The sequence below is a fragment of the Lucilia sericata genome, unplaced genomic scaffold (genome assembly GCF_015586225.1).
Source record: "Lucilia sericata isolate MDLA Ls3-8-SP2 unplaced genomic scaffold, ASM1558622v1 Contig000613F_arrow, whole genome shotgun sequence".
Lineage (NCBI taxonomy): Eukaryota > Metazoa > Arthropoda > Insecta > Diptera > Calliphoridae > Lucilia > Lucilia sericata.
In genome coordinates, this window is record NW_023994620.1 from 149,578 (window position 1) to 176,893 (window position 27,316).

General features: G+C 33.5%; 1 protein-coding gene across 2 annotated transcripts in view; it reads right to left on the bottom strand.

Annotated features, from left to right (window-relative positions):
• LOC119606699 (equilibrative nucleoside transporter 1) overlaps positions 1-27,316 on the bottom strand; it is a 201,201-nt gene that overhangs the window by 144,619 nt on the left and 29,266 nt on the right. For both annotated transcript variants that reach the window (XR_005231677.1, XM_037960268.1), the window contains exon 3: positions 6,113-6,258. Coding sequence is in view for 1 of the 2 variants with exons in the window: in XM_037960268.1 (XP_037816196.1) it covers positions 6,113-6,258 (146 nt within the window). In the remaining variant the exon portion in view is untranslated. The remainder of the gene's footprint in view (positions 1-6,112; positions 6,259-27,316) is intronic.

Below are 27,316 nucleotides of genomic sequence, written 5' to 3' on the forward strand. Positions count from 1 at the left end.
TTAATTTAGAAGGTCCAGATCGATAAAATCATTTTTATGATTTTTGAAAGGAAGAGCTCTACCTGAGTCGTTTGCATAGCTGTTGAGGATGTGGGATGTAGTGGGGGGCAATTTCGTATTATGAAACATGTGAGCTTAAATTTCTTTCATCTAGTAAGAATTGTAATGCCATACTGGAAACAGCTTTTTTCACATTTTCGGATATCTTTGAACCATTGCCGTGGATATTTCAAAAATATAATCCCCCGATCCATACCGCCAGGGCTGTAAAAGGGTGGATTCGAAGCCAGAATGTAAAAATTTTGGAGTGGCCTCCATAATCTTCTCATCTATTTATTATTGAAAAGGTTTCGGATATTCATTCTCGTAATGTGTATAGGTAAGGCAGACAGTATGACACAAAAGAAGCCTAAATTGAAGGAACTAAAAAGACTTGGACCGAAATTTCCTTGCCATTACTTAAGAATCTTTATAACTCTTTATCACCTCGAATTTTCGGAGTTATATCAAGTAATGGCGGATATGTTCTTTAGATGACGAACCTATTCAAATGAGCCAAAAAAATATTGTTCAAAAACGTAGTATTTTAGAAAAAAAATTTTAAAAATCGGTTATTAAGTATTGCACTAATTTTTGTCTTACTAGTGATACCTAAGACATCATGTTATTATTTAAAATTTTAATATAACCAATTAGTCCATTATTTTTTACAAAAAATTAATTTGAATGTAAACAAAACAGTGAACCTATTTAAGTGAGCGGGAGTGTATAATGTACAGAATTTGACTTTGTAAAATTTTGACTTCAAGAAGCTATTACTCAGTGATCAGGAAAGATAATTGAACAAAACTTTTTATATATTATTTATTAAAGTGTATAAAATCGACTAGCATTAAAGAAATTGTTTTTGCTTTCGTAAGTACTGAATTTTTTTGCAAAAAAAGATTGCTAAGTCATGGTCAAAAATTAAAAATTTAAAATTTAAACTTAAATATTTTTGTTTATATGAAAATAAAATTATTATAATCAGCATAATTTTACTTTACTAAGTCATATACATTAAAAAAAATTTATTTCATCTAAATCTGCCCATATTTGTTAATGTTACAGGGTCCACAAATATATCACATTCAAATTTATGAATAAAGACACATGACTCTGTATTTGAAACTAAATTTGTTGTTTAGTTAAATTTGTTTCATAAGATACAAGAATATATATAATTCTAATAATAAAACATAAAATTTATAATGAAACTTAATTTTTGTCCGATAACTGACATATAATTTGTATACATACCGGGGTATGTTGGGTATTGATACACGAGGTAAAAATAGAAAATCGTTCATAAATCGGTTTAATATATATATGTATATCTAAATAATTTTTGGAAAATATATAGAAAACATTACTCTGAAAGCATAGTCCAAATTTCAAGCCGATACGATATATAGATCTCGCAATATATCACTTCAAAAATGAAAAACATACCCGGGTATGTGGATATTGACATAACGGTTAAATTGCATTACTGTAAAATGCGAATATTTATAAACAAAATGTAGTCAATAATTTCTTCACATAGAAACAACTTTTCAAATTAAAATGTACAAAAAAAAGTATGAAACAAGATGAACTTATTTACTTTCATTGTTATGCATTCTAGAAAATTATTTAGGGTGTACGTTGTTTTTGTAAATTATGCTCTTGTTTTTTTTCAAGTTGTGTTTGCCATTTCTTTAACAAAGCGACATCAGCCTGCTTTGTTGAATGCTGTCAGTTATTAAATTATGCTCTTGTTTTTGTTTTTTCAAGTTGTGTTTGTCATTTCTTTAACAAAGCGACATCAGCCTGCTTTGCTGAATGCAAATAAAATATTTGTATTTTTGATCATAGAAAAGGTATACATAGAACTGAAACTGAGTATGACAAAACCTAAGTCTGCTGTCAAAAACCTAAGTCGTGAGAATGTATTAGTTGAAAAATATGTAACCCAACAAACACAAACTCTTTCGTTTAAAAAGTTTTTATATTTTTGTTTGATATTATATTTCGATATTTTATGAAATAATGTTTTGAATTAGCCATTTTTATTCAATATCAGTTGACCAATGTAAGAAAGATCTTCATTAAAAATTATTCTTAATTTTAAATAAACTCTTTGTGTTTGCTGGGTTAAGTCAATATTGACACTTGAAAATTATATTAAAAAAAATAAAAACGAATGAAAAATTAGTTTTTTTCTGAAAATGTTTTCAATAATTTTATAGGAAAAACATAACTTTTAGCAGTGTTTATTGCAGCAGCAGGGGCTATTTTGCCAAAGGAATTGTGCTAATGCTAAAATTAACGCTTGATATGAACGATTATTGTTAATTTCAAAGCAGCCCAAATGCAGTCAAAATACACCCTACACCACACTAATGGGAACGGCATTTTGTTTATGTCTTAAAGTTTGTAACACCTGCGTCGATGTAATGATGTAATCCGTCCATAAATTAGCCTATTATACTTTTTTGTAAGCGGTACATACTATACAAGAATAGGGTATTTATAAAATTCGACTCAACAAATTTTATATATACGAAATTTTGACTATATATTGTTATAATGAGTAGTACATTCATTAATTAAGCAAACATCAATCTCTTGAATATAACTTCTACATTAAAAAATACTAAATAAATTATTGCTACTTACTCGCAATGTGGTAGGGTATGATATATTCGGATACATTTTGTACTTTCATATTTTTGTTATTTTATGTAAACAAAAATAAAAATACTCATACAATTGTATTAAATTCACACAGAACCTGTACATGTGAGAGAGTAATATTTCTTATTCTCAGTCTCAGTTCTATTTATTTTTCTATGTTTTTGATGCTCTTGTTTAGAAGTTCGTCTGCGTTCGTGTTGTGTACATGTAATTTGCCGAAAATCTTCGTTGTCAGAACAATACTAGCGCCGACGTCTGATCTAGATTGAATTTTGAAAAAACGGAAAAATCCGTTTCCGTATATTTTATTAAGGATTATTATATATTAATTTCAACGAATTACATCTGTTGAAATGTAAATTCATGTGTGTTGAAATGTAAAAAATCTGAAAATTTCCCGAAAAATTAAAAAATTTGATTACATTTGCTGTTACCATAAATTTCTGATATGGAATTTAAAGCGTCTCTCAAGGACCTTTCTAATGATACCAATATTTCACATCTTCCCTTTGAAAGAAATATGAATAAAATCATAAAAACCTCAAAAAAGGACCTTTTTATTCTTTGATCCAACTCACCAAATATTAACATCGGGAAAAACATTTTATTTTACTTCAGAGCTAGCTGAAGCCGCAGTCTGATTTTAATGAAATTTATGAAAATATTTTCCTGACTTTGTAGATTATGTCAACCATTTTTTCAAATTATATTCATCCTTTACATGTAATATGATCTATCAAAATTTTGTGCAGAAGAGTACGGATGGGATCGTCTAAACGCTATATGTAATGAAACCATCACACATTGAGAGAAAATATGGATGGAAAATTTGGCAGTCGTATGGCTCTCTTCATTTTTATAAATGATTCAAAGAAGAAGAAGTCGCATTAGATCAGGGATATATTTTTATGTAAACACATACAAAAAAGTGAAACAATTGTTTCCATCTTACTTTGTTATTGTTTTATACCAATCGTGTAAACACAAAGAATATAATCATACGACTTTTGTTCTCTTTTTTGTCTTACGGATGGAATTTAATTTTACTTTTTCATTAGACTTTACGTACGTAAAGTGTGATCGTGTAAGGTCCCCTTTAGGAGATAAAATTGCACTTCGGCACTCTTGGTATTAATCACTTGACATGGACACATGGATCCAAGCGTCTCCTGATGGATCCAAGCGGTTCAATAATCTAAATTAAGCCATGACTGCAAAGTTATCCTGTCTAAGACAGTTTTAAAACAAATTACAACATATGGAATTCAATACCTGCATAGATCTTATACAGAGGGCCCAATCGAAATTTTAAAATAATTATACCAGCGAAGCAAACAAAATTAATTCTTTTCATTTTAGGTTCTACATTTTTCTTTATTACACATATTTAACTAATAAATAAAGTTTTTAAGAAAATTTATTTTTTGTTTTGGTAAATAGCTTTCTGTTTATGGCTTAAACTTTTTGTCTATGTGCTGAAATAAACATTCTTCAACGCTTTAATTCCACAACATTCGAAATAATTGTCGTTGGAGTTGTATAAAGCTTTTGCTTAGAAAATATAAAATTTTGTGGGTTGTTTTACTAAAAGTTAATTTTCTTGAGATCCCTTCATTGTTTCACTCTGACAATTCTGGTGAAGGAATAAACAAATGGAAGCTACCCTTAAACTTTTTAAACTATAACACTATGCAACAAATTTTGGGTCTTCGAATTTTCCCCAACAAGACCAACGGGAAATGAAAGTAGACAATTAATACACCCAATACCTCAAAGGGTTTAAAAAAGTTAGCTGGTATTGTTAATTTACATACATTTTAAACATAGCTTTTTCAGGAAAATTTTCTCATATGTATGTAATATCATAAAAAGTTTGAGCAGACCCTCTCTGATTTTGATGAAATTCGGTACACACATTCTTTTTATACATACAACGAAATCTTAAGTTCTCCAAATTCGTTTAAAGTTCATATTTTTAAGAGTATTTCTAAAAACGATTAAATTTGATATTGTATATATTATAATATATTTATAGCATTTTAATATTTTTTTACTGTAATTAATGCGTATGTGTCGTAGTTTGACAATATTTTATTTGAAATATTATGATTTTAAATTTTCTTTATTCCTTTACTAAAATTAGTTTATAACATCAACAACAACATATAAAAAAATCAGAGCTGCACCATGAAGGGATCCATAGAAAATCTAATTTTAGTAAACTAATCCATTTTACTACTGCACAAATTTTTAAATTTTTAATTTTATTTTTAGATAAATCAAATAAAATTTTAAAATTTCTAGTAGAGTATCTACTAAAAACTACTTAAATAGAAAGGAAATAAAAGGACACAAAGTATAAACATTAATAAATTTAAATATCTTAGACCTTAAGTAGTCAAATATAATTATGTACATATAAAATGCATACATATATGGGAAAATTAATTTAAAATTGTTCACAAAATGCCTATAAATTAAATATTCGAGCTAACTTTTTAAACCCTTTTGGGCTTTTGGTCTATTAATAGACTATTTTCATTTCTTGTTGGTCTTGTTCGGGAAAAATTCGAAGACCCGAAATACCGTTGGTTTCATTCGGGAAAGATTTCCTTGTTGCACAGTGTAATTTATATAAAATACAATTTTAACAAATGCATTGTATTAAAATCGAATAAATATTTTATAAAAATGCTTGTGGAAGAAAATTAAAAAATATGTAAGTAAAGTACATGCGCCAGTCACAACTTAAAATTTTTACCTCTAAAATTCGGACAAAATTCACAAAGCCCTGATGAGGGAAAAACTATTAGGCAGGTTGTCGAAAAATGCCAGTTTTCTATTGATAAAACAAATTATTTCGAATTCCTGTAATGGACCCGGTAACATTTGAACAAAAAAATGCAAAAAAAACATTTTCATAATATAAACTTTTTAGAAAATAGAAAAGTTATGAGATAAGCAGAAAATTCAGAGTTAGAGTATGCGCTTTACACATGGTTTTTTCAACAAATAAATAATCATATCCCGATTACATCAGAAATTTTAAAAGCAAATGAATACATACATATGTATGTATTTAATTCACTTAGATTATATTAATAATTTTTACTACTATAGTCCGGACAACTCGATAATCCGAACGTGCTTGAAACTATATGTGTCCCGATTGTCGAAGTTGGACTGTACTTCGAATCTCGATAAAATGTAAATCCTTAGCTAATTTGGATATTTTTTTGGAGAAGAATGTGTGTACCAAATTTCATCGAAAAAAGTATGTACAAAAACCTACTTTTTTGGTAGAAATTTGTATATATTTCCCATATTAAATTTAAAATAAATAGGAAAATATATGTATATTAGAAATTATATAAATATTAATATGAATACTTACTGTTTAATAAAACAACACTTATCATTGTGATCCAGAAAAAGACGTTCTGCCAGTTAGAGGAATCCAAAATGGCAAGTATAACTGTGATAATAAAAATTGCCAACTCAAACAATATACTGTACACTATCCGTTTGGTAAGGTCACCACTAAAAATATAAAGTATTTAATTACACATCTAAATGCTTTCGAAATTAATTTTATTTAACCGTAAAATTTTGAATACTCAGCGAAATCAAATACATACACAAAACAAGTATTCGGCAGAGCCATATCTAATATACCCTTCAACATATTGTGTTTTTTAAAAAGTTGTCACTTAAAAAAATAAAACAAAAATTCTTTATATTTAAAAATTTAAAGAAACCTTAAAAAGATAAACTTAAGTTGTTATCGATAACATGATAATATGTGGATTATATACCGGTACTAGGGTTTAAAAACCTTTCAAGAGATACCAAACCCTCATCAGAGTTACTTTTCTTATCGCGGATTTTTCCGTTCAAACATATTCCGTCTAATATTCTTGCTAAACTTATTTACAGGAATGTAGAACTAATAATACATCAATCAATAGCATGTCCAGTCATTATTTTACTAATTTCTACTATTTCACTTATTACTTAAATCAATTGATTTCGCATTCAATAATTAGATTTTAAATAAAATATAAATATTTTCATAGCATGAGGTGTTAAAAAAGTGAGCCTAAATGCCGCAGAGGCATGCCATATGGTCGCTTAGAGGCCATTACTGGCCTCTATAAAAAACAGCATTTTAAAAAGTCGTTAATAATTAAATTTTTGGCTGTAAAGATGATTTAAAATAACACATTTTCATACATAACAATGGTATTTTTGGTACCGAAAAAGAAAATTTTCAGAAATTTTATGTTAAATGGTAGATTTGTACAAAAACGTTATGGTATTAAATTATAAAAAAAATCTGGGAAATATACATAAAAACATAAACTTTGCTATATCATCTAAAGGCCTATAGAATAAAAATGGGAAAACTAATGATAGCTTTATATAGAAAAAAGTCTTAGCATTTTAGGCATACTAAATTTTTATCAAAACAATAATTTCTAAATATTTACTTTATGCCAAATTTACTTAAATGTGCAATGTGCTTCTTTTCAAAGGTAATAAAAGCTGAAGTTATGACTTCAAGGTCAACGTAGAGCAGATTGAAAATCGGTTAAAAACTACCAATTTTATGATATTTCAAAGTTTAAACTTCAAAAATAGCTCTTTTTCACATCTTTTGCTCTTAAAAAGTAACTAAACGAAATGATTGGGAAAAAATTAAAAGTATATTCGTACTCTATGAACTATAACAAAATGGAATTAGTATACGAGAACCCCTGCATTTTTTGGTGTATCACTGTGTTATTAGTGATAGTTAAAAATTAGTGCACTACCCCATCTCTGATATCAAAGACCTTACCCACCACGAATACAAAAGGCTGGAATAATTATAAAGAAATTGACATAGATTTGGTCGAGTTCGTCGGCATAATCAGTGGGAAAATGTAAAAAAAAAAAATTTAATTTATTTAAAAACAACTTAAAATTTGTTTTTTTTTTAAACTTAGGGCTTACTATGGAAAATCAAACATTACCCATGTACTGCATTCCCCGACAGCCGGTTCTACGTACCGGAATGACCCAAATTATTCGGCCAAGTGCTGTCAACCCCAGCAACAATACAATTTTCTGCTGCGGAGCAACATCTTCCGGCATTACTGCTCCGCATCCTTTTGGTCCGTGCCGGAATTGAATTAAATCCCGGACCATGGTTCTGCACAGTTTGCCAGAACCGACTGCACCATATGTCCATCGAATTAAGGTGCAACTCTTTTTTGGGCTGGTTTCATCTCAGGACTGCTCCGGACTTAACAATCATCGAGAGTGGTCGGAAAATTTCGTCGCCCCATGCTGCTTACAACAACGGCGAGATTCATCAGCGTCATCGACAACAACATCGTCATCTTCCTACGCTACCCCTCCGCCCTCTCCCCTGCAATCACAACAACAGCAGCAGCAACAACAATTACCGTCGCCGCTAACACCCTATCCATATTTCAGTTCAACAGAAATGGCCTCCAAAACTAAATTTCCGTGATAACCCGATATATGCAGCACAACAACATCGTGGTCGCTGCGGTCCAGGAGGCAAAACTGACGAACAATTCCAGTCTGCAAAGTTATAACGGATACAACATTCTCCGAAAAGACCGCACCAGAAGTAACGGTGTTGGCATTGCTTTCATCATTCATAACACCGTGCAGAGACCAATATCTTGAAGTTCAAGGTATTGCAGTTAGATCGGGAGAAACCGACTTAGAGCTCTATAATGTCTATATTCCGCCTGTAGCCTGCTGTCCAACAGGCTACCGTCCCGACAACAGGACTCTGTTAGACGGCGATATGCGTCTTGTCCTAGCGGACTTCAACGCCCACCATCAGCTCTGGCACTCTTGTTTAGGGGAATACCAGAGAGGTGCGTTGCTGGCGGAACAAATTGACGAGTCCACCTCCTGCACCCTGAATGATGATGCCCCCACATGGATTATGGGTACCTGCGCCAGCTCGCCCGATATCACCATAGCGAGTGCTGGTTTGATCAACTACGCAACATGGCGAGCCGTAGTTTATCTGGGATCAGACCACTTACCCATAATCGTTTGTCTGGATCGACCTAACGACTTTATCGCCTCTGAACGCCGTCAATACGTAAACCAAAAGAAAGCAGACTGGCACAGCTTCAGAGAATACACCGAACGCATCTTCAGTGATCTAAATTTTCCCTCCAACGTACACCATTCAGAGAGAAAGTTCCGCGAAACCGTCATCTCAGCAGCTGCTCACTTTATACCTGCTGATGGTATATCCGTAGTGCGGCCGCATCCGATGACATCCGAAATACCAACCCAGGTGATCCAAGACTCACTCAGCTGAACATTGAAATCATCATGGTTGGTAAATGAGGACAAGCGGAAAAGATCCCCATTTCCGACCCTGAAGGGTGCTCGCGTGCATTTTGCCTGCAATTCATTAAGCACCCAGAGAGAGACAAGACAAAACGAAGCGTTGTTCACAAACCTCACAACTTTCCAGTCACGGACATACACATCAACAACAACGCCAAACCATCTAAGGCGATTGACCCCGACGGAATATCCATGCTGATGTTAAAACACCTTGGCGAGCGGGGAGTTGAGTACCTGACTATGGTCTTCAACAAGTCAGTAAGCAGCCTCGTAATACCCGAAGCCTGGAAAAAGGATAGAGTCATTCCCATTTTAAAACCTGCGAAATACGCGACGGAGGGTCAATCATACATGCCGATATCCTTGCTATCACCAGTCGCGAAGACTCTTGAGGCGCTTCTCCTTCCCCAGCTGTCCAGCCACCTAACAGCAGCACGTCACCAGCATGGCTGCCGCAGAATGCACAGCACCACCACAGCATTAACCGCCATTGCCACTCAGATCTCACAAGGCTTAAATCAGCAGAGGCACTGTGAAAGGACGGTCCTAGTAGCTCTTGACCTGTCGAAGGCCATCGACACTCTTCGAGGATTTCCTGCAATCCACAATGCCCAACGATACGAAGAGATGGATCGTAAATTATCTGAGTGGCTGTCGTTAGTGGAATTTAGAGACAGAATCTCCAAACACCGTAGAGTTAAACAAGGCGTACCTCAAGGTGGAGTACTATCGCCACTTTTGTTTAACTTCTACCTCCCTAAACTCCCCGCACCTCCACAAGGCGTGGAAGTGATTTCATATGCGGACGATTGTACAATCATGGCGACGGGCCACAACATTGATGAATTATGCGTTCTAATTATATCCACGAAATACATCAGTCCTTCACTGCGCGTAACCTGCAATTATCACCAGCGAAGTCGTCAACAACACCTTTTACCACCTGGATAAAGGAAGTAAACCTAAACCTAAACCTGGGATGTCATCGGAGAAGTCATCCCAACTTTAACATCACACAGTTGGATACTCCCCCGAGGCATGCCAGGAAGGATCTTCGTATATACGAGGAAAACATATGCAGATATGTGCAGGATCCACTGGATCAGTCCTCGTATTCGGCAGTTTTGAACGACATTCATAGAGACGCCATGAATTCCGCGGTCGCAGGATACCGCATGAATGTCGTACTTGGAGGTCGCCCACCGCCCGTAGCAGTCACGGAAGAAAACCTGCCGCAGAAAACAAGAGTAGTCCTGGCACAAATAAGATCGGGATGGAGCAACAGGCTCAATGCCTACTGGTCACGTACAGACCGTGCCGTCCCCAACGAATGTCCTGCATGTGGTCAGGGTCCTCATGACACCCACCACATATTCAACTGCTCAGCCAACCCTACTTCACTCTGTCCAATGGATTTATGGATGCATCCAGTTGAAGTAACCCAATTTTTAGGCCTGTACATTGATGTAGAACCCTCCAACTAGATTATTGTATAGTTTTATCTGTTACAACAACAACCCATGTACTGTCACAATATTTTTGGTCATTATGCCGTGACATATGCATTAACATAAGCGAAATTGTGACGAAAAATTTTTAGTGGTTAAAAATTTTTATAAATGCATTTTATTATTTTTTAATATCTTCAATAAACGTTTATTAACATATTATGTTATTATAAATTCTATTTATAACACCGTGCAACAGTCATTTTCACACATTAAAAAATCTATGTGTACAAGTATTAACCCTATGCACTCAGTTTTTCATAATCAGCTCAGGATTAAAAAAGAAATGGAAGCTTAAAGAAAATTTGTTTCCAAAAAGTAGTTATTTCGAAAATTAAAGCATTTTTGAATTTTTTGTCTAAGTGGGTCAAATAAATAATATAGATATATTATAAATCCTTTAAACTTTGTCCTTTTATAAGGACATAATAGCCGATTATAAAAATCGGAGTATGCAGAATTGCTATAAATGGACTCTAGTTTCACATGCAAATCAACTTTTCTATGTGAAACTTTTTTTCAAAATTGTTACAGGGAATGGTCAATTAGACAGATTTTATTTTGAGGTAAACCAGAGGACTAGGATTACTCATTCTAAGAGGGAAGTTTTGTCAACAATTGCGAAACTATTTGATCCCGTGGTTGTAGTAGCTAAAATGATAATGCAAAGAAGAGTATGGCTTGACAATATTGAATGGGATGATTCTCTTCCATCATCAACTGAAAATGAGTGACAAAAGTTCATTACTTCCTATCAGGAAGTTAATAACATTCGCATACCTCGTTGGATTCGTTACACTCCTGATTATTCGGCAGAACTACATGTTCTCTCTGATGCTTCAGAAAGAGCATACGCGGGGGTAATTTATATTCGAATTGAATAAATAAGCGGTGAAATTTATACTAATTTCTTGTCTAGTAAAACAAGAGTAGCTCCAAGTAAATCAATTTCAATCACAATATGCGGTGATTACATAAATTACTTCACTTTCCTTTTGTCATCTAAAACATGAAAATGCAGAGTCAACAGAATAGTGTTGTTGAACTCAAAAGTTAAAAAGAACCAAAAAACTTAACTTTTTGTCTATTCAAAAACTTCTTTTTTTTTTTTTTTTTTTTTTTTGTTTATTTTACTTTTTTAATTTTCACAATAAGGTCAGAATGCAGAGTCAACAAAATAATGTTGTTGAACTCAAAACCAAAAACTTCAATTTTTGTTAATTTTGCTTTCTCATAATTTTTGCATTTCCAATTAACATGAACAAATTAATTGGAACTTAGTAAACAAAAATTATATTATAAGTACATTGTAAATCAATTGATATACATATGTAATTGAGTCTTAAGACAGAAGTGTTATAGACAACTCAAGAGACAAGATACATTTTAAAAAACAAATTTATTAAGTTTTTTTTTTTTTTTTTTTTTTTTTTGCTAATTTGAAAGAATTCTAATTAGTCAGTGAATAAAATAGATAGATAAATAAATAAATTCTATAACTTGAAACAATTCAATTTCAAAGGATTGATAGATAGATAAATAAATAAATACTATAAATTGAAACAATTCAATTTATTGTTATTTTTTGTGATTTGTGAAAATACAAATCTTAATTGGCGACGAGGATAAAGATTAAATTTTTTATATAAAAAAGTGTTAAGTGAATCAAGAGTTTAAAAAAAACTGTATAAATAAAATACATATGAAGCACTTATTGCAGTAAAATTTTTAGTAAATCGACATTAAAGTTTAAAAAAATTCTCAAAAAAAATGTTTTTTTTTTAATTTGTACTTTAAACACGCATAATAATCATATAAGGTCGATAACTATCGTATGCCAATAGTTGGATATCATAAATAAAGTGGAAACCACTGTTAGCAAAAAATTGTGGCTTATCAAGTTATAGCCTAACAATATTTGAACATTTTTTATTTTCAAAAAACAAGTTCTAGTACATTTTCAAAGTGGCTTATCATTTTCTTGCTACAAAAAAATTTATAAATTTTATTTCAAAATGAAATTTATATTTTTAGTTACTTTTTTATATGAGAATAAATTTGGCTAAATATACTTAGCTAAATTATTCTGTAGTAAAAGGCAGGTTCTGTGGTATGATTCTATTTAAAATAGAATGACAAAACACATTATTTTAGGTTTTGCACTGAATATTCAGATTAAAATTTGAGATAATATTGCGTTTATTCAGCATAGATGATTTTCAGCTTCTTGATCATCATTTTAAACATCTGAACGAATTTCGATGCATGTTGGGTCAGAAATCTTGCACGGATTTTAGAAATTTCAAGACCATTGTTCAAAAGAGGTTTCGATATGCACTTTATATAACAGGCGTTATAATATTATGCTTTTTGTATATGCTGCTGATTGTGATATGTTTTACAAAGATTATAGGATGTGCTGCAATGTCTTTGCTAATTTAGTATGATAAATATGACTTTATATTATGCACATAGTTTGAACATTATATAAGATTTTTCCACGAAATGAAAGTAAATTTATAAGCAAAATTTATTGATGTTTTGCAATCGAAAATTTTCCAATCAGCAACAACTTGGTAAGCAACATAATTATATATGAAATTATTTGTATGCAGTAACATGGTAAGCCACTTTAATTTCAAAAAATTATATCTCCCGAGATTTCAAGCCAAAAATTTTTCTCTTCGTATAATGATACTTGTCTTAACTTGTTCTATCATAGTAACATAAAAAAATATCAATTCCGCTTTTATCTCCATCATTATAAAAGACTTTTTTAAAAAGTGTAAAAAATATATGTGGCATATCGAGTTTATGAAATAAATTTTTTTCAAATTGTTTAAATGGAAAAAGAGGCATGACCATTATATCGCCAATTTACCATAATACGCTAAAAATCTTTTTAGGGACATTAGATATGGTTCCTAAGAAATCAAAAAGCACATAAAATCCAATTGTGATGATTGGTGGCATATTGAGTTACTACAATAAGCCCTTCATATGAAAATATTCGGGGGAGTTTTCCCGTTTTTCCTACCGAGCGGGTCCCCGGGTGGCGGATAGGGGGTGGTGATAGACCGTCTGTCCCATCCCCCAGTTTTAGTTTGACTCAAGCTGAGGGAGAGCAGATTGTCCACCACCTGGGAATATTATATTCCCCGCGGACCAAAAAACTGGGGAAGAAAAACATGGAAAATAAAAATATGAAAGTTACGGTGCAGGGCCTAAATAACCCAGTACCGGCGGCAAGTGTTGATCCACTCGCGAGTCACGTGTCGTCTTCATCCTTCAATCGTGAGCAAAATATTACTACGGAGGTGGGTACCTTGGCCTCCGTGGCGGACAATGCGTCAAGTGTACAGCATGCTTTTGGCAAAAACATAGGGGTGAAAGAGAAGAATGTAATCGGAGAGAGCTCTAAGCTACCTCAGCCTTTAATTATAGGTGAGGGTTCCGACTCTGAATCCTCAGACCATAATAACACCATTATAGCAAATCCCAAAAAGGGTGAAGTAGAGCAAATGGTGAAACAGGTGAGTGATAGCATAGCTAAACTACCTATTACTAAGAAAACACTATCTGGAGCACAGAAGATGCTTCAGGAAATCATAGTTAGTCAATCCAACGACACTCCAAAGGAAAAATCGGACACTCTCACAAGATCTGAGGCAAAAAGGATCAGGTCTCCCGAAGACTTGACAACTGAGAATAAACCTAAGAAGAAAATACACAGTCGAAGCCAAGCCATACTTCACTCAAAGGAACCTCAAGTCAGAATCCTGAGAGTAAGGGTGACAACGCCAAGATAGATATTCCGAAGACGACCACGTCGGCGAAATCAACCTCGAAGGTACGGGTATCTCAAAAGAAGCCCCGAAAAGCGAGGAAAGAGAGGCTAGACAGTGGAAGAGGAGAAGAGCCGCCATCTTACGCCAAAATTGCCAGAAGAAGACACCGGGAAGATCTCTGCTAGGCAGTTTACGATGCCGGTAATTCGACAGCCAAATTCCAATAGACCAACAGAGTATAATAGAAGACCTGGTGAACAATAAGATAGTGGACCATGCAATCGCTTCAAAGGGCAAACAACCAATAAGAGCGTGAGCTGCGAGTTCAGCATGGGCGTGATGTTGATGAGGTTGGCATCTCACCAATGTGTTAGCAACATAAAGAAATTGGTGGAAAGTATCCCTCCTCCCTGGGACGGCGCTAAGCTGGGGCTGGCAAAGAAGAGCGAGCTTCCGGTGGTCTTAAAGTCCACTGTGGTTAATGGACGTATACTGGAAATTCTTGGTGCTCAAAATACTGAGCTTTTACAGGAAAGAAGAACCTGAGGGAACCTTATTTGTAATAGGTATCAACCAGTAATCTATGGCTAGTCTTGCCAAGAATAAAGACAGCCTCTAAAGCTGTCATATTCAAAATTTGGAAGGTGCCGATTAGAAGGGATTGAAAAGGACACTAAAATACCTAAGACTACAGCATCAGTAGCAACTACTGATAACGTTAAGGAGCCAAATTCTAATAGCGAGGAAGGTACCACTAACTCGCCAAATGAAGGTGCAGCTGCCCTTTCCGAAATTGGGAAGGCGCCGATTGAAAGGGATGTCAACCGTCCCCGATAAGAACACTAAAACACCTAAGACGGTACCCAAAGCATCATTAGCAAGTTCTGGTAATTTTGAGGAGTCAAATCTTAAAAGCGAGGAGGAAATCACTCACTCGCCAGAAGACAGAACAGCAGTGCTGTCCAAAATTGGGAAAGTGTCGATTAAAAAGACTGATCATCCTATGCCTGATAAGGACACCGCAGTGCCATCAATAGTACCCACTGCATCAATAGCCACTTCAGGTTACCCGGAGGGGTCAAATCCACCGAGCTGGAATGTGATCACTAACTCGCTGGAAGACAGTTTAAATGGATGACAATGATTGAGGTTATCCAAATAAACCTCCATCGGAGCGAAACGGCTACCAACGCTATGATGGCTAAAATTAACACAGGTAAGACACATATAGCTTTAATCCAGGAACCTTGGACGATTCGCAACAAGGTTCCTGGATTAAATCACGTAAATTTCCAACTTTTCTACGCTGATACAGGGTCTCGACCGAGAACATCTTATGTCACAAGAATTTATGTTTTCTCCTCTCAACAAGATTATTCACATCGAATGCAAGGCCGTGGCAACGTATACCTTGCATCTGTTTACCTGCCTATCGATTCTCCGACACTACCACCAACGTCGGAGCTGATGAAACTGGTCGAAGGGGCACAACGGAAAAATAAGAAAATTGTAAAAGGTTGTGATGCCAACTCCCACCATATAGCTTGGGGTAGTACAAACACCAATCGCAGTGGACAAGCCATCGTGAATTTCCTTAATACTAAAGATTTGATCACATCGAACTTAGGTAATAAAGCCACCTTCGTCAATAGAATCAGAAAAGAAGTATTAGATATAACTATATGTTCAAAAGAACTTATAAACAAAATTCAGGATTGGAGAGTTTCGGATGAGTGCTCCTTTTCTGACCATCGGTACATAAGATTCAAAATACTACGGCCGCCACCAAAGCCGATAAAGTTTCGGAATAAGTCTAAAACTAATTAGACAATGTTCGGTTCCTTACTAAAGAACCGTTTATGTCAGGACACTTTTCAATGTCGAAATAAAGAGGACATAGGCGCCAAAGTAGAAATGCTCACAAGTGCCCTGGTTGAAGCGTTCGAGGACAGCCGCTCTTTGCGAGACCGGAGGTCTGCCCAGGAGAAACCCTGGGTAACCGAGGAGATCCGGAACCTTGGTAAGACTCTTCGCAAATTATTTAACCGGGCACGGCGTAAAAAGACCGCAGTATACTGGGATGAGTATAAGAAAATTGTTCCTAAAGCCAAAAGAAACTTTCCTGGAAACTTTTCTGTGCTCAGGTAGACAGCGTAAATGACATATCGAAGATAAAAAAATTTCTATCCAAAACTCATGTCCAACCGGAATCTATGGTCGATGATACGGGCAGGAGGGTGGAGGATATGAAGGAGACAATGAAACTCCTAATGGACTCTCATTTTCCACCCGGTATATCGAATAACATAGATGAACAGATATTGGAGGAAGGGGAGGCTAACACAGAAATTGTAATTACATCTGATATGGTTAAAGGGGCAATCAAGAACTTTGCTCCCTATAAAGCTGCAGGGCCGGATGTCATTTCTCTTACAGATGGAGGCGGGACTGGTTTCCGCCCATCTGTCTCAGATATTCACTGCATGCTCGAAATTTACATATACCCCCATTAACTGGCAGGATGCAATTTATACCTAAATCAGGGAAACCTAGCTATTCGACACCTAAGTCTTATCGACCGATAAGTCTTACGTCCTTCCTACTCAAAACCTTGGAACGGATAGTTGATAGTATGGTTAAAAGCAGTATACCCCACAAAGACCTAAAATTTAAGCAACATGCTTATGTAAAGGGACGATCAGTCGAAACCGCTTTAAACGAAGTTGTCCACTACATAGGTTCATCCTTTGATAGCAAATTATATACACAGGCGGTATGCATTGACATCGAAGACGCCTTCAATAACGTGCACACTGATACTCGTATCCAATCCCTAGACCAGTTTTATGTTGACCGGGTGCTCCGTAACTGGATCAACCACATGCTAAGGAACAGATGGATAAGCTGCGAAATGTACGATATAACTATCAGGTTACCACGATTAACAGCCTACTAAGGACCCCAACCGAGAAAGGATTTAGACCTGTCGATTATGCAGACGATGTCGTAATACTTTTAAAGGGAAAGGATCCAAATTACTTGTGTAGAAGAGCTGAGGAGGCTCTGAATACGGCCTTGAGCTGGGCTCAACCGAGATGCCTCAATGTTAACCCGGCAAAAACGGAAATCTGTCTTTTCACAAGAAAGACAAAAATTTCTGCGTATACTGAACCTTGCTTCCTGGACAAGAAGATACCAGTGAGAGACAAAGTTAAGTACTTAGGTGTAATCCTCGACCGGAAATTAAAATGGAGACACCAAGTAGAGGATAGGATCAACAGGGCACATCGGTGCTGGGCGATATGTAGGAGAACTATAGGTATGAAATGGGGTCTTAGTCTTACTATGACAAATTGGCTTTATAAAAGTGTAATTAGACCAATTCTAACTTATGCTTCAATAATGTGGTGGACTGCTTTAGACAAAAAGTGCAATATCAAACTACTACAGGGAGTTCAGCGTACATGCTGCTTGGGTATAAGTGGTGCCATACTTCAACCAAGGCTTTGGAAACGTTGCTAGATATTCCACCCATTGAAACATATTTAAGATATGAGGCGGCGATTACATCCGAACGGCTCTTTACTTTAGGCGAACTGACCAAAAGTGGTTATAGGACACGTCATCAATGTATACTGGAGACATTGGAAGGTTATACACAATCATCGGACCCGCCTGGTGTCTGGTATACGAGACACAGAATATGTCGAAAACTTTGAAACGCTGATTCCAGATAGAATGTCTTGGTCAAGCGGAACATTAGAGCAAATACCATTTGGAATCCGTTGTTACACGGATGGTTCTAAATTGGGGGACAAAGTGGGGCTGGGGTTCTATATTAAAGACCCAGAAACAGAAATATACCACCGTGTACCAAATCACAACACAAGCTTCCAGGCAGAAGAACGAGCAATAACGGAATGCGTAAATTGGATTAGAATAAATATGGCGCCCACAGCGCCTCATATATTTACCGACAGCCAGAAGGCAATTAGGGCGATATCAGGCGATAGATCTAAATCTAACACAGTATTGGATTGTAAGGTAAGGTAAGGATGTAAGGTTCACATCATATGGGTTCCATCCCACTCGGGAGTAGTCGGTAAAGAAAAGGGCGAATGTAATAGCTTTAAAGGGAAGAGAGCTCAAGGCAGTTAACCTGACAAATGCAAAACCATTCGACGCAACGAAATCTGAACTAAAAATAAGGGTGAGAGAATCCCATAAGGCCTCTTGGAATAATGAAACAGTGGGTAGAACCACAAAGATCCTATGGGGTGACCCTGATGCAGGGTTCAAAAATATTCATGTACGAACACTTTAATTGATACATTCGTAATAAATAGACATTAATGAAATTTGCAATTTCCGTTTTTTATGGTCAAATTCTAAAATGAGAAGTTAATTTTTCTTTTATTTTAAGCACATATAAATGAAAATATTTTTATATTTTAGTTTAGCACATTTTTGTAAAGTGAATGATGAAAACCAAAAATGGCAAATACTCAAAGTTGTGAAGTGTTCTCATCACACTCATTAATATTTACAATACATGTGTGAGTTGTTTGAAAATGAAAAAAATAAAAACTAGTTTTTTCACAATAAGCAAAAAACTCAACAAGCGCAAAAAAATACAAATATTCCATTTAATTGCTTGAGAGCATTAAACAAAGTAGGTTGCCATAGCTTTCGTTCGTGTTTTATCAACCATGAAAACTCATGTTCATTTTAAATGAAAAATATTCTTTCCTTTTAATTTTCGAATCCTAGAGTGCAAAATAAAACTATGCTCATTCATTGGAGTGAAGTTTACAAAAATATTTCTGTATTGTTTTCGCAATTTTGTATATGAAAATAAAAAACAAAACAATACACACAAGAATGAATAAGTAAAAACTGTTTTGTCTTTTCGTACATGAGTAGATGATAACACAACAAAAATTATTTGTTTCATTTACATGAGCGTGGGTGAGAAATGAGAGAATATTTGGTACTCTGCCCTGATGAGAGCAAAACGAAAAATCTCCTCAAAATGAGCAAGTCTGAAGTTAGTATGATGTTACGTATTCTGAGTGAACACACAGGATTACGAGCACATCTCTGCAAAATTGGACGTGCGGATTCAGACGAATGTAGAGCATGAGGAGAGGACAGTGAAACTCTGGAACACTTTCTTTGCCACTGTCAGGCATTCGTCGAAGTTAGATCCAAGTATCTTGGAAGTGATGTTATTCCGGAAATAACATTCCTGACTAACACTGATTGGAAGATTCTTAGGAATTATGTACGTTCATGAAACTGAGTTTCTGTGAGCTGAAAAATAATTCATTCATTTCCATTTTTTCTCATGATATGGAGCGCACAACAGGCCCTATAGTGGCCTAGGTGTATTTCTTCGGATTTGATGTAGTATACATCCTATTATAAACACTTAAAGTCAAAATTTCTCAAAAAACTGATTGAAACCAACTAGTTTTTTCCACAACTTTTGGATATTATGAGGGTGGCATACAAATGAGAAAGTCAATTTTGCTAATGAAGGCAGTACACACTTGACGAATGACTATAGTCTATATTTAATTTTTGTGCGAATTATAAGTAAAGAATAACGTGTTCGCAAAGTTTTGAAACCAAATTTATACAAACAATTTTACAAAATTTAAAATTTTTTAGAAATAATATTTGCGGCTCTTCGGTTATGCAAGATTTAGAAACGAGAAAATGCAAACAATGCAAACGCGTCGTTTGATGTATATCTCCAAAATGTGCTCTAGAAGATATCACTGTGGGAGAAGCTTAGATATTGAAAGAATAAACGTAAATGTTTCGATAGCACACTAATAGCGTAACTTCAATATACCCAAAATATCGCGTGATCGAAATACTTTAGAATTTTACATGTAGAAATCATAAAGCCGCGATAAAATATTAGCATGCAATGATGTTAGAGCGAATACAAAAAATTGCGAAATTTTCATTTTTTACTTTTGCGAATTTTCGCTTTATAAACAAATTTTAAATTCTGAATTTTATCAGCAATCAATCTTTATATAGAAAGAATTGGTTTGCATCAAAAAAATGTAATTAAGGTATTTCGAGGACTGGATACACGGGGTTTCTTTCACAACAAAAATCGATGAAGCACACCTAAGCCGCTAATTTAAATTGGGGACATTAAACATCAACCGGTAGCTGACAATGATGCTTATAAGAAAAAAGTACGTTTCTGCATTAAAAAAGTATAAAAAATTGCATTCATGTAAATATATAATTTCTTTACAAAATTTAAATTAACCGAACTGGTTTTCATTTTAACGTTTTTTTTTGGATTAATAATACATTTAAATTTAGAAATGAAAAAAGCAGTTAATTGTAGATAAGAAGGGATATGTTAACTAAAAAAGAAATTTCATCGATTTCTCTTTCGCATAAAACACGGTGTTTCTTGAGTTACAAGATAATTTGTCGAAGCACACCTAAACCGCTAATTAAAATTGGTAACACTTAACATTAATCGGTAGCTGACAATGACGCTTATACCAAATTCGATAAGCCGTTAGAAAAAAGTACGATTTTGCATTAAATGCATTGAAAAAAGTTCGGTCATGTGTATGAAATTTATTTCCAAACTTTATACAGATTTTCATTTTACTCATTTAAATTCAGAAATGTAAGCAGAAGATAATTATAAACAAGCAGTTATTGGCTAACCACAAAAAATAAAATTAATAAAATTTTATTCTTTTAGCAGCACGAAAAAATACAATCATTATGGATTTAATGCAATTTTAAAAAATGCATTCGAATATATGCACCCAGCAAAAAATATTTGATTGTCATACTTTACAAATGACATCTTAATTACATCCGAAATGCGATCACATATTTTTCGCTTTTATGAACCAAATATTTCCTTACAAATGAAAACCCAATTAAAAGTGAGATGGAGGATTGATGAAAAACCAATGAAATTTATATAAGCATGTCATTGAAAGAATGTGGTTATTTTTGGCATCCAAATATCGAATTTTTACTGCTTCTGTAAATAAGATTAGATGTAGTTCAAAGTTGTCAAAATTGAACAACATCCCTCCAATGTCACGCTAATGTAAAATTCATAGGTTTTTCACCAAAATTGGAAGTACTTCAAGTATGTTATTTGTGGTGAAAATTCTACTTCTTTTTCCTCAATTTTTTTGCTGGGCATAAATAAATTAAAACCTCATAATTTTTAATCTATCAAACATAAATGCATAATTTTTTTAGTTAATGATTGTAAATTAATGTATTAATTCATCATGTGAAATAGTCTATAAAAATTGTGTACTTAGTTTTATAAAAAAATATTTTTTGAAGAGGTTAAAAATCTCTTTTATCCAAGAATATTTAAAATATTTGGGTTAAATTAATTTGTATTTTGGGTTCTTCGTTGTGGGTTATATCCACGCTTATATTTTCGAGTTTCAGATAAAAACGTAATTTTGGAATTTTTTTTAAACTGTTAACTTTAAACCGCTATAACTTTGGTGGCTTTTGCTAAAAATTATTCACGAGAAGATAATTGTACTTCTAAGATGTTAGACATTATCCACACAAAATATCGTTGATGTGCTACTAAAAAATTTTATAATTTTTTCGAACCCCAAAATCTAAATTAAAAAGAGAATTTTCCATATACATATAACTATCTAAATATGGTAGAACCGAATCATATCCCGTTATTGTATAACGGGAACAGGAGAACGACTTGAATAATTTTACAAAACTTACAGATAGGATACACCCTATTCTTAGAACTTACGAAGAACTATCGCAGCTCGTATTTTCGGACATAATAAAAAGTAGGTTAACGGGAAAAGCGCAGGAAATTATAGAAATAAATACCCAAGCCCAATTGTGGGACGAGATAAAAACCGTGTTACGGAACAATTTCGGGGAAAAGAAAACTTGCGAGCAACTTTTTGATGATCTTAGATCTGTAACGTTTAATAGGACAACAGTTTACTTCTACAATGATATTAAATATCGATTAAGGAGACTGAATAATAAAGCCGCCATGTTCTATAGCTATAAACAATCAAAGGTCAGCGTTCCACATATTCAAGAATAAAATGCCAGAGCCAATGAGGACTGTTTTAGCCTGCAGAAATCCAAGTAGTTTGGAATCCGCCATGGTTATATTATTCGAAAATGGATATGACAAAATGGGAAAAGATGGGCGCATAGTTAACATAACATAGTTAACATAACATAGTTAACATAGTTAATTCGGTAACTTCTAAACGGTTAATCCGATTTTACTGAAATTGGTATGCACAAAGAAGAGGTGTTGTCGAGTTTAGGTTTTGAATTAGGACCTTATAGGCCAACTAGGGGCCCGGCGGGGGGTCGTCAAATTAGGACACCTCGGCTATGTTAAATTTTTAAAACGATCCTATTTCTTCATTTGAGTTGCGATTCTATATTCGTATATAGAATCTCCTCATCGAGCACTATAAAAAATGTCGTCGTAAATTATCTTTATAGTTTAGGAGATATTCGCATTTGAAAATTAAAATTTTAAAATTTTACCGTCCTTACTTTAGTTTTTTGATAATAGCGAGTCCAAATATTCCCGATTTTCGATTTATTCGCTTAACAACAAGTTTATATATCAAGCAGTGAAAGAATTATGTAAAAATCATGACTGAGTCCAAAGTTATAGGCATTTTAATTTAAAAAATTAAAAAAGGCGATTTTTTGCAATTTTTTTGGGAAAAAAGTATCTTTTTCTTTTTAAGTTATCTAAAAAGTTTCTAAGAAGATGTATATAGAATTTATACTTTTTGGAAAGCTGACTTTACATAAAATACGATAAATGAAACAAAACTTAAAAATTTTTGATACCGAGGGGACCAGGTCCATCCAAAAACCCTATTTTTTATGGAAAATTCAATTTTGAGCAAAAATTCTCAAATCGCATAGTCGATATCAAATTATAGTGACCTGTTTTATATGACCCAATATGTTCTTAATCATTTTGTAACGGGTTTCGATAACCCCGCCCCTGGTATGGATATAATAGGCAAAAAACCAAAAAATTCGAAATTTTTATTTAATTTTGGATTTTGAGTAAAAAAATCTACCTAACTGTAAAATTTCATCAAAAAATATTCATAAATAAAATTTTTATTGCAATTTGAAAAATTTGTATCTTCGCAAAAATTGAATAAAAAACATTTTTTAAATTATATACAGTTTTGAAAAATAGACAAAATTACCTTTCTATTGATATATAACATGCCTACCTAATGTTTTTTAAGTGACAAATTAATTAGGGAAAACTCAACATCTTTTAGAAAATTTACCTAGCACTATTATTTTCATCCATAAGGTTAACTCTTAAATTTGTTACATATATTAAAAAATGTTCAGGTATTATTTTTTAAACTGTAATGATTTTTACCCCTATAGGTCACTTTAATAGGTAGCTTATTAAAGTGACCTATTGAGGAAAAATTCATTACATATTAGGTAGAATATCATAACCCTTTAAAAAATAATTTAATTTAAGTACCTGTAATTAATATATAAGACAGGTTTATATCTGTTTGTAATTATTTGTAATTTTCTAACCATGGCGATCGTACTAAAAAAATGATTTGTGCTCCATTTTATTTGAACACTCTTCAGCTCCTTTTCAAGATAAAGTCAACTTCTTATTGAAATATTTTGAAACTGCACAGAAAAATAAAGTGGATAAAACTGATATATGTAAAATTGAAAATTTTATAAAATCAGTTGATATAAAACTGAAGAGTGTTCGGTATTCCATTGCTAAATTTCGATCGAAATTTTCTGATTGGCTGGATGAATGGAATCCGTTGTTACACGGATGGTTCTAAATTGGGGGACAAAGTGGGGCTGGGGTTCTATATTAAAGACCCAGAAACAGAAATATACCACCGTGTACCAAATCACAACACAAGCTTCCAGGCAGAAGAACGAGCAATAACGGAATGCGTAAATTGGATTAGAATAAATATGGCGCCCACAGCGCCTCATATATTTACCGACAGCCAGAAGGCAATTAGGGCGATATCAGGCGATAGATCTAAATCTAACACAGTATTGGATTGTAAGGTAAGGTAAGGATGTAAGGTTCACATCATATGGGTTCCATCCCACTCGGGAGTAGTCGGTAAAGAAAAGGGCGAATGTAATAGCTTTAAAGGGAAGAGAGCTCAAGGCAGTTAACCTGACAAATGCAAAACCATTCGACGCAACGAAATCTGAACTAAAAATAAGGGTGAGAGAATCCCATAAGGCCTCTTGGAATAATGAAACAGTGGGTAGAACCACAAAGATCCTATGGGGTGACCCTGATGCAGGGTTCAAAAATATTCATGTACGAACACTTTAATTGATACATTCGTAATAAATAGACATTAATGAAATTTGCAATTTCCGTTTTTTATGGTCAAATTCTAAAATGAGAAGTTAATTTTTCTTTTATTTTAAGCACATATAAATGAAAATATTTTTATATTTTAGTTTAGCACATTTTTGTAAAGTGAATGATGAAAACCAAAAATGGCAAATACTCAAAGTTGTGAAGTGTTCTCATCACACTCATTAATATTTACAATACATGTGTGAGTTGTTTGAAAATGAAAAAAATAAAAACTAGTTTTTTCACAATAAGCAAAAAACTCAACAAGCGCAAAAAAATACAAATATTCCATTTAATTGCTTGAGAGCATTAAACAAAGTAGGTTGCCATAGCTTTCGTTCGTGTTTTATCAACCATGAAAACTCATGTTCATTTTAAATGAAAAATATTCTTTCCTTTTAATTTTCGAATCCTAGAGTGCAAAATAAAACTATGCTCATTCATTGGAGTGAAGTTTACAAAAATATTTCTGTATTGTTTTCGCAATTTTGTATATGAAAATAAAAAACAAAACAATACACACAAGAATGAATAAGTAAAAACTGTTTTGTCTTTTCGTACATGAGTAGATGATAACACAACAAAAATTATTTGTTTCATTTACATGAGCGTGGGTGAGAAATGAGAGAATATTTGGTACTCTGCCCTGATGAGAGCAAAACGAAAAATCTCCTCAAAATGAGCAAGTCTGAAGTTAGTACGATGTTACGTATTCTGAGTGAACACACAGGATTACGAGCACATCTCTGCAAAATTGGACGTGCGGATTCAGACGAATATAGAGCATGAGGAGAGGACAGTGAAACTCTGGAACACTTTCTTTGCCACTGTCAGGCATTCGTCGAAGTTAGATCCAAGTATCTTGGAAGTGATGTTATTCCGGAAATAACATTCCTGACTAACACTGATTGGAAGATTCTTAGGAATTATGTACGTTCATGAAACTGAGTTTCTGTGAGCTGAAAAATAATTCATTCATTTCCATTTTTTCTCATGATATGGAGCGCACAACAGGCCCTATAGTGGCCTAGGTGTATTTCTTCGGATTTGATGTAGTATACATCCTATTATAAACACTTAAAGTCAAAATTTCTCAAAAAACTGATTGAAACCAACTAGTTTTTTCCACAACTTTTGGATATTATGAGGGCGGCATACAAATGAGAAAGTCAATTTTGCTAATGAAGGCAGTACACACTTGACGAATGACTATAGTCTATATTTAATTTTTGTGCGAATTATAAGTAAAGAATAACGTGTTCGCAAAGTTTTGAAACCAAATTTATACAAACAATTTTACAAAATTTAAAATTTTTTAGAAATAATATTTGGTTAGAAATAATATTCGGTTATGCAAGATTTAGAAACGAGAAAATGCAAACAATGCAAACGCGTCGTTTGATGTATATCTCCAAAATGTGCTCTAGAAGATATCACTGTGGGAGAAGCTTAGATATTGAAAGAATAAACGTAAATGTTTCGATAGCACACTAATAGCGTAACTTCAATATACCCAAAATATCGCGTGATCGAAATACTTTAGAATTTTACATGTAGAAATCATAAAGCCGCGATAAAATATTAGCATGCAATGATGTTAGAGCGAATACAAAAAATTGCGAAATTTTCATTTTTTACTTTTGCGAATTTTCGCTTTATAAACAAATTTTAAATTCTGAATTTTATCAGCAATCAATCTTTATATAGAAAGAATTGGTTTGCATCAAAAAAATGTAATTAAGGTATTTCGAGGACTGGATACACGGGGTTTCTTTCACAACAAAAATCGATGAAGCACACCTAAGCCGCTAATTTAAATTGGGGACATTAAACATCAACCGGTAGCTGACAATGATGCTTATAAGAAAAAAGTACGTTTCTGCATTAAAAAAGTATAAAAAATTGCATTCATGTAAATATATAATTTCTTTACAAAATTTAAATTAACCGAACTGGTTTTCATTTTAACGTTTTTTTTTGGATTAATAATACATTTAAATTTAGAAATGAAAAAAGCAGTTAATTGTAGATAAGAAGGGATATGTTAACTAAAAAAGAAATTTCATCGATTTCTCTTTCGCATAAAACACGGTGTTTCTTGAGTTACAAGATAATTTGTCGAAGCACACCTAAACCGCTAATTAAAATTGGTAACACTTAACATTAATCGGTAGCTGACAATGACGCTTATACCAAATTCGATAAGCCGTTAGAAAAAAGTACGATTTTGCATTAAATGCATTGAAAAAAGTTCGGTCATGTGTATGAAATTTATTTCCAAACTTTATACAGATTTTCATTTTACTCATTTAAATTCAGAAATGTAAGCAGAAGATAATTATAAACAAGCAGTTATTGGCTAACCACAAAAAATAAAATTAATAAAATTTTATTCTTTTAGCAGCACGAAAAAATACAATCATTATGGATTTAATGCAATTTTAAAAAATGCATTCGAATATATGCACCCAGCAAAAAATATT